The sequence below is a fragment of the Penaeus chinensis genome, chromosome 3 (assembly GCF_019202785.1).
Source record: "Penaeus chinensis breed Huanghai No. 1 chromosome 3, ASM1920278v2, whole genome shotgun sequence".
Taxonomy (NCBI): domain Eukaryota; kingdom Metazoa; phylum Arthropoda; class Malacostraca; order Decapoda; family Penaeidae; genus Penaeus; species Penaeus chinensis.
Genome location: NC_061821.1, coordinates 27339169 through 27348484, shown reverse-complemented (window position 1 = coordinate 27348484; position 9316 = coordinate 27339169). Strand labels below are relative to the sequence as shown.

The following is a 9316-nucleotide window of genomic DNA, read 5'->3' as shown; positions in this document are numbered from 1 at the left end:
TGTGTGTGTGTGCCTGTGTGTGTGTGCCTGTGTGTGTGTGCCTGTGTGTGTGTGCCTGTGTGTGTGTGCCTGTGTGTGTGCGTGTGTGCGTGCATATGTGTGTTGTGCATATATGGGTGTATGTGTGTGTATGTGTGTGTATGTGTGTGTATGTGTGTATGTGTGAATGTATGTGTATGTGTATGTGTATGTGTGTGTGTGTGTGTGTGTGTGTGTGTGTGTGTGTGTGTGTGTGTGTGTGTGTGTGTGTGTGTGTGTGTGTGTGTGTGTGTGCATGCATATGGGCGTGTCTGTGCGTGCGAGTGTGAGTGTACGAGTGTGAGTGAGTTTGAGTTTGAGTGTGAGTGTGAGTGTGTGAGTGTAAGAGTGTGCGTGTGCGTGTGCGTGTGCATGTGCGTGTGTGCGTGTGAGTGTGAGTGTGAATGTGTGAGAGTGTGAGTGTGAATGTGTGAGAGTGTGAGAGAGTGTGTGTGTGAGAGTGTGAGAGTGTGTGTGTGAGAGTGTGAGAGTGTGTGTGAGAGTGTGAGAGTGTGAGAGTGTATGAGTATGAGTGTGTGTATGTATGTTTGTATGTATGTATGTATGTGTGCGTGCGTATGTATGTATGCGTGTGCGTATGTGTAGCAGTGCAATCCTCTTCAGAGAGAAAAAAAATCAACTTCCCCAAATAGACCTTCACCTTGTGCGTCGCTGTATCCACTATGGTTTGATTGAACTACTCAGGCTCTGTTCCAGAAGTCTCATACTAATTATCGGAATCGCAGGTTTGGGGCCGTAATTTCAAAACAAGCTCGAGGGTAATATTAGCCTTAATTGCTCGTCCGGTGATGCCTATATCAATCAAATCCCTGTCAAATCATCAACCAACCACCCAATATAATATATACACAATTATTGACGATGGCATTAATGCTTTGACATTTACATAGAAAAAAAAAATCTTAAGGAAATATTGCACCCTCTCTGAGCGTCATATTGAAACCCTCCCCATTAGAAAGGGTATAATTTTTTTCATGAATGCCCTAAGTAAAGACAGTGTAACCTAGTTGACCTTTGTACCCGTATGGCATTCTGCACTTTGAAGAACCGACTTAAGCAAGCTATAAGTGACAAGGCATGAACTCAAAATTCCACTGCACACAGAGGAAGATTCATAGCAGTAAAGCCTTTCATCTAAAGGGGACTGGAGATGGGAAGGCAATAAGGGGGGGGGGGGCAAGGGAAGGGATTGTCGGCGACTTCACTGCCATGTATCCTTTCAGATCACACGTGGAGACGGCGACACTGAGAACAGGATTTTAAAACGTAGCAGAACTCCATCATCACACTGGTTTTGTCTCCTATACATTATTCAAATGTAACAAGAAAAATGTCCTATATCTACTCAGTTGTTGTTTTTTTTTTTATAATAACAGTAATCCATCCAACAAACCCACAGAACCTGCAAAGCTTGGTCGGGGAAACAAGATTCAAGGATAAATGTACAAATCTGCGTAATACACAGTACAAAAAATCAGACGAAAAAATACAATAAACAGGGTGTCATTAGGACATAAATGTAATAATGAAATCTAAACAAGGTTGTCACATCAGTAAATTCCTTTTGAAAATTAACCGTTTTTTGTTGCTATTCCGAAATTTGAAAGTGTGAACAGGACATTGGAAACAATAATAAACACAATGTTTTTTTTTTTTTTTTTCTCGAAAAGCAAGCAAATGCACAAAACATGAGGATCGGCTACGGAATCAAAACCTCAATTATCGATCTTGCTCGAACCCAACCTTGTTTAGCCTTTGTCTGAAATCCGATCCGCTGTAAACATTCTCGCACTTCAAACTTATTACAAATCTAGTACTGTATAAAAGAATCATAGCAGGTGACCGAGTGACCGAGTGACCGAAATATACACACTTGCTAGTGTCATCTGTTTCACATCAGCATAAACTGGCATACTACCTGCACTGCAACTATATAACAATTAATTAAATTCCATGTACAAGGAACAACTGGTTCAACCTTTATTTGCTTATAAAAACAATATTTATAAGTGTACACAGATCAGTCCATCCTCCTTACAAATAAGAAGGGTACTTTGGTGATTATTTATATTTTCTTTCTTTTCCAGAATTCATCAAAGACATCGCTATTCCCACCGTCATTATCCAGTTGTCAGAGTTTGTCGTGCTTGGGTGCAACCATTTTTTGTTTTATTTCCTCTAGTCTATTCTCTTACATCCTACAAATATATATTCATCTCCACTGGATTCTATTGTTACCTCTTCAGAACAGAGGTCTTTGATTGGAACAACGCTTCGAACACTCCAGTACACCGTACGTACCCAATCGTGTGGGTCACGTGACTCATTTCATATCAACAAACAACACCTTTGCCAAGCTTTCTCTCCCCCAAGACTTTTCAGAGTCCCTTAACAAGCTTTATTCCTTTTTTTTTTTTTTTTTTTTTTTTTTAGATATTAGCCTCAATGTCCGTCTCCTTATTCGAAAAGCCAACCACCATCTTTTTATTTTATTTTATTTGTCGAGAACCACACACAACCATGGTACATCATAGGCTCACACAGGCTCTTCTCTCGGATGGCTGTTAGTCCGCTCTGTGGATCTCTAGCCTTTACTTATGGAAGAAAAAAAAATCTGCGTGAAGAAAATATTCCCTAGGGTAGCTTTTCTCTCCCTTTGGCTGTATACAAAAGAATATTTTGCCACTTTTGCACCATTCGTTCTACCTTTACTGACTGTTGTTCAAACTGCGTACAATAAATAAATAAATATATAGGGAACGTACACAAAAAACGAAATCACAGTTGACTGATAAAAGCATACGGTGCATGATTTTTGGATTCAAAGAAAAGTGTTCTGTCAGAAAATAATTGACTAGTAAGGCGCCATCCTCGTTATAATTTTAGCTTAAATCAATCACTTAATGACAGTCAAAAGAACCGATAAATAAACATTCTAATTAATATTGAAAAAAAACAATGCTGAAGCACATTTTAAAAACTCAGATTAAAAAAATGACGCGGGTGTAACATTTTCCGAATCCGAAGAGCGAAAGAACGTCAAATTCCTTACGTTAAAATTGGGATGACTAACGAACGCCATTACAACCCGGCTTCGAACGCAAGCCTGAAGTTCCCAGTCACTACTCTACCTTATAAATTTGATAGTGGCATCTTCTACCAAATAAATATATGCACCTATGTGAAAAAGTCCAAGTTGAGCAAATTGCCACAAAATATATTCTCTATTTTTCATCCTCTTTAAGGCTGGCTTGTCCACATCCTCTCCATTACCACTTGTAAAATGCAACATTCCTAGTGACATACATGTATGTGCAGTGCTTGGCTGTAATACACCATCGTATTTACTTTGCTATTTTTATAGAGATTTTTATATATTTTTTTTAGATTTTTTTTTTTTAGTTTTTTTAATATATTTTATTTTTATTATTATTTTTTGTAATATCATCTTATAATAAGTATGAGGCATTTATGTTTTGCGAGACTTTGATTGTGGCACACAGGTCATGGCGGTGTGGTGGTTCTAGAGCCGCGGGATCACCTTCTGTGGTGTTGGTGGGCCCGCCTATTGGCCTCTTTGCTCCGCGTCGTTCCACAGCAATAGCAGTCAGAGGGACTGTCTCGGGGAGGGGCGGGCTGTCAGTAAACCCAGGACACGGGTACCCACTGCGGGGTCATATTCATAGTTTCGATCGATTTTTCCAGCTGTCGGATTGTTTCTTCGATGTCATTGTTCACTATGGTCAGGTCAAAGAAATGGCCGTACGCCTGCTTGAGCAAGTCCGACTCCTTTGCCAGCCGTTCTAAGCTTCCGTCATACTGCAAAGAAGAAGGGAAAGACATGCGTTACACTCCAACAGTCCCAACTCAACACAATAATGAGAAATGTACTCACGAATACTCAAATACAGACACAGCAACCCACAAAACAAAACGGAAATCCACGTACATCTGTCATGTTCTGTAGCGATGGGGCGGCGATGAAGACAACGTAGGGGGCGAACTCTGCCGTGCGGAGGATCTTGAGAGCCTGCGGTTCCACGTCGAGGATCGCCATTCGGCCTTCGCTGTGGATCTTACGGATGGTTTCCAGCTTCGTGCCGTACATGGCGTCTTCGTGCGTGCCTGGGGGCGGGGGCGAAAGGAAATGTAAGGCCAACTGCCAGGTGCATATGCATATCTGATATTTAGTTATAGCATATTCATATCTAATACACTGTATGTACATATGTACATATGTACATATGTACATATGTACATATGTACATATATACATATATACATATATACATACACACACACACACACACACACACACACACACACACACACACACACACACACATATATATATCATATAGTGGGACATTTCCAATTTACTTTGGCGCTAAGATATTTCGCTCAGCATCCTCATCAAAACGAAAGAGCTTACCATACTCCAGGTATTCATTAGCAGCAATGTCCGCCATCATCTCGTCGTGCGATACAAAGTAATAGTTCTTCCCATTATCTTCGTCTTTCCGTGGACTTCGAGTAGTATCTGAAGTGGGAAAAGGACACCGTTTCAGAGGGCGAGGGCAAGGGCTCTTAAGGGGACTCAGGCTTTAAGGTATATTTTACTTATGTAAATTCTTAAATATATGCATACCTAATTGCATACTATTATGCATACATAAACACACACACTCACACACACCATCGACGTATTCGCCTGTTAAAAAATACATCTTATTTTATTTACTTCCTACCAGAAAGGTCTCACGGGGAATATAAATCATTTTATCTTGTTGTTATAAGAAGAAAAGGCATGAACAAAACATGTTGCATACTCCTTCCCAACTAGCATTTTACAAAGATGATCTTGAAGCAGGAGAGTATAAGTGACAAAAAACAAATAAAGTAAATTCATCCTACTCAGCAACACCCCCGTCAAGAGGCAATGCGTTTTAAATGGGTTTCTGAATCGATGAGACGTGCGCATCGGCCTCAGCTGTGTCTCGTCGGATCTGAAGTCTAACTGACATTATACGGCCCCAACTTTCGGGGACCTTGTGATTTTATAGTATTTTCCCTAAACAGCTCACACTAGTTGAAAATGTTTGTTGTAGCGTGAAATTGCTCCGTCTTAACAAGCCTTGTTCTGCTCATTCAATTCTAGGGAGCTATAACTGATACAATTTCTTGTAATGACTCAGATATCATGTCTCGGGAATGAAACTGTGTACCGCGTTGTTCTACAAAGTTTCGTATAAATATGAAGATAAAACAGAGCTTTAGAGTGTACTCGTATTATCTAACGGCTGGCTCTCGACTGGCTACCGTACGCACCTTTTAAGCCCATATTTCGTAAAAAGAGTACTTAAAGGTCTTTCCTGTTTCAGCATCACAATGAATACATTTCGGAAGCTTTTACAAACCTCAAATCATAGGACTGAATCATCTTGAAATAACATCTACCAGGATAGTGTATTTGAAAGCCTTTTGCTAGAGATATACACATATAACCTACTTGCCTAATAATAATATTTTTATTCAAGTTCCCAGTCTACTGGAAGAACACGTATAACCTACTTGCCTATTTTTTTTTTTTTCAAGTTCCCAGTCTACTGGAAAAACAAGACTATTACAGTACCTAGAAAAAAGGTAATTAAACTTAACAACGTATTTATTCCGGGGGGGTAGCTTTCAAGGAGGTTTGAGGAAATGACTTACTAAGAAGGAAGGGAAAAACGATAGTATGGGAAGGTTATTCCCTTATGAACCGGATGCCGTAAGCACACTCCCGGATGAATTCTAGTATTAAAGGGGGCTTGTGGGATTACAACCGTCGTATCCCTCACTGCACGAGTTCCCTTGGTTGGAAATTAATTTTAAGAAGGCTTAAGTTGACGAAAGATAGAAACGTCTACTACAGAACAATAATATTTATTCAAGAAAGATGAGGCTCTCAACAACGACTTTACATAACCTCTTTTTACACATCACTAACTCTCGCCCTTTTCATCTACCTCCCGCCCAACATCATTATTCCCTGCGTCATTCACACACGCTACTCACCAACAACTAACAAACGTGAAACCTCAAAGAATACTCACGTGGTATAGGATAGGCGTATTTGTCTGTATGTGAGGCAATGAGTGTGTTCTTGATGTGCCGCCTCCCTACCCCATGCGCACCTAGGAGCACCAAGGTCTTTCGCCGAAATGCTGGGGAAATACAAGCATATTGTAGGAAACAGATATAAATACATAACGCATAAAATAGAAATTAGAATCACATAAAACCATGACTCATGTTGCACAACTCTTATTTGACTTTTTTTTTTTTCTTTTTTTGCCAACTGGTGTTTTCCGTCACAAAAACCTTATTAGACACGTAACCCACATATAAAACAAGGCCATCATTTAAACAGAAAGTAATCAAAGCACACCGCTGCATTTACGCAGAGACAATAACTCACATGGCAGTTTTATAACTTCTTCATACGTAACGAGATCTAGCTGATCGAAGACTGCGTTGTGTTTAGCCAAGTACTTGTCTTTGTGCTGTTTCTTCTTCCGCCCAAAGAAGGAACAGTTCACTGGAATTGGAAAAGAGAAAGTTTGTGGAGCTCGGGAGGAAGTCAATGGGAAAACATTAATTGGAGGGCATTATTTTTAACTTTAACGTATATGAACAAACATGCTAAGCCGTGGTGTGGTGTGTGTGTATGTGTGTGTGTGTGTGTGTGTGTGTGTGTGTGTGTGTGTGTGTGTGTGTGTGTGTGTGTGTGTGTGTGTGTGTGTGTGTGTGTGTGTGTGTGTGTGTGTGTGTGTGTGTGTGTGTGTGTGTGTGTGTGTGTGTGTGTGTGTGTGTGTGTGTGTGTGTGTGTGTGTGTGTGTGTGTGGTGTGTGTGGTGTGTGTGGTGTGTGTGGTGTGTGTGTGTGTGTTGTGTATGTGTATGTGTATGTGTATGTGTATGTGTATGTGTATGTGTGTGTGTGGTGTAAGTGTGTGTGTGGTGTATGCGTGTGTGTGGTGTATGTGTGTGTGTGGTGTATGTGTGTGTGTGGTGTATGTGTGCGTGAGCGTGTGCTTGCGTATATATAAATATAACACATATACATATATATATATACATATATATATACATATATATACACATATATATATATATATACATATATACACATATACATACATACATATATATATATATATATATATATATATATTTATACGTGTATATACATATATATACACAAACATATATATATATATATATATATATATATATATATATATATATAAACATAGATATACACATACACATATATATATGCATATATACATAAATATATATATATATATATATATATATATATATATATATATATATATATGTATATACAGATATAAACATATATACGCACACACATACATATATATCCGCACACATACATAGACATATCCACACATGCAGTATATGCACGAAGGCTGACACACCTCCGTTGGACTCAGAACAACAGACTGCGCTTTCAGAAAGCACAGCCAAGCGAACGGGCAAAGCCGTACACGCACCCTGGTCACGCTTGCTCTTCTCCATGGCGAGGCAGGCCGTGCGCCACTCCTGCAGCTCTGGCGACGGGATCAAGCCGGCCGTGCCATTGGGGTCCTTCTTCGCCTGCCACCAGTTGTGGTCGTCCTTCGAGATAATCTGAAGCGGTGGGAGAGACACGGGCGGCTCAGAGTGAAGGTTCGTGATAGATAATGGCTTAAGAACCAGGCACCTGAATGTGGACTTCGAAGCGTAAAATGTCTACGTGAGTAATTATCATCCTTGGGTGGTTGACTTGAGAGTAGTTAAATGTGAAACCTGTTCTCCGTAGAGTTTATTCCGGGAAAGGCTGAAGTTCCCTAATTATATTCCTTCCTATTATATTCTCCATCAAAACGGCAAATCTTATATAGAATTCATATTAATAACACACCAAAAGTTAATTAGCTTTCACGCTTTCCCAAACGTGGTATGAAAAAAAAAACATACATGTATACAATCTGAAATACACAAAAAATGAAAGTTCTGTGTATGAAACTCCTAAATAAAAGTGCACTGACGAAAGACCTATGTCTGAAATTGCTCAGTTCAACTGAATAAATTTCTAATTGGGGAAACAACACACGACCACGTACCTGCAGTATATCGCCCGTCTTGAAGGCAATGCCCGCCTGTGCGCACGGGATGAGGTCATCCTCGAGCGGGTCGTAGTCAAACTGAGCCCGAACGTATATCTGCTAGAGGATACAGTAGGGTCAAGGAGGAGTCAGATACGTGGGCAATGTATTCACACAGTAAATATATGTATCTCTCAGCTCTTATTGTTCTCACTGATTTTGCAAACCTACTCTTCAAAGCACTAAATTTAAACACTAGGAACTTCAGAACTACTGAACTACTAGTAGTGTGAAATTTCCTAACATTTAGACTGATTACTTGCTCTGTACTCATTATCAGTACTCTAAGAATATCACATCAATATCAAGAACTCAATCTACGTACAACATATAACTGCGCACATAACATATGACCGACCTCTATTGTGCAACAGTGCAGATACATCAAATAACTGCCTCTTGCAACGGATGCAATAAAGTTACAGCTTTTAGAAACGTACATATAGGCAAGAGTATCAACAATCTGAAGTTATAAGGAGAACAGTCAACGGAGAAGGCAGCCTAGGACGGGACTCTCATGCGTCTGAACTGCACATAACAACCAGGTACAATCCAACCAACGGTACACAAACACACCAAGACAGACGTATACGATTCACCACTGCAGCAATATAGGTTAACGTGTAGTCAGCAGCAAAACAAGGAAGACAAAAGTTATAGATGTATATCTATTATTATTTTTTTTTCAATAGGCATATCATTACTCTGAATATTAGAGAGGGAAAACAACATTCGAAATTTAGTGAAAAAAAAGGAAGTACACATGGACCCATGAGTAAATACACGTGTTTGGCATCGCTGTGCAAGTGGTGTGAGGAGGGAAAGGTTCTCTACAACTACTCTTCTTGCTAGCTACTAGTACTCTAATATGAGTGAATAGGAAAAAATAACTTATATTAGTTGTGTCAATAAAAACCTTTTTAATTCCACTGCGTAGGGACCAGTCCTGGTAAGATGTAAAAAAGAAAACAGAAAACTTTTAGAATATTTCACACATGATTGGTACATAATACCCACTGTATTGCTGCCTCCTGAAAACTGTGAGAGAGAAAAATGAGGAACC

At 39.6% G+C, this 9316-nt stretch overlaps 1 protein-coding gene across 1 annotated transcript in view; it reads right to left on the bottom strand.

The window, feature by feature from the left end:
• Window positions 1–1379: 1379 nt before the first annotated feature.
• The window catches only part of LOC125044578, a 408101-nt gene continuing 400164 nt past the window's right edge, over window positions 1380–9316 (bottom strand). Inside the window, exons 6-12 of the mRNA XM_047641300.1 lie at window positions 8212–8310; window positions 7600–7735; window positions 6500–6619; window positions 6135–6245; window positions 4472–4579; window positions 3989–4164; window positions 1380–3858 (exon numbers count right to left, since the gene is read on the bottom strand). Of these exons, the coding sequence (XP_047497256.1) occupies window positions 3679–3858; window positions 3989–4164; window positions 4472–4579; window positions 6135–6245; window positions 6500–6619; window positions 7600–7735; window positions 8212–8310 (930 nt within the window). The 3' untranslated portion in view covers window positions 1380–3678. The remainder of the gene's footprint in view (window positions 3859–3988; window positions 4165–4471; window positions 4580–6134; window positions 6246–6499; window positions 6620–7599; window positions 7736–8211; window positions 8311–9316) is intronic.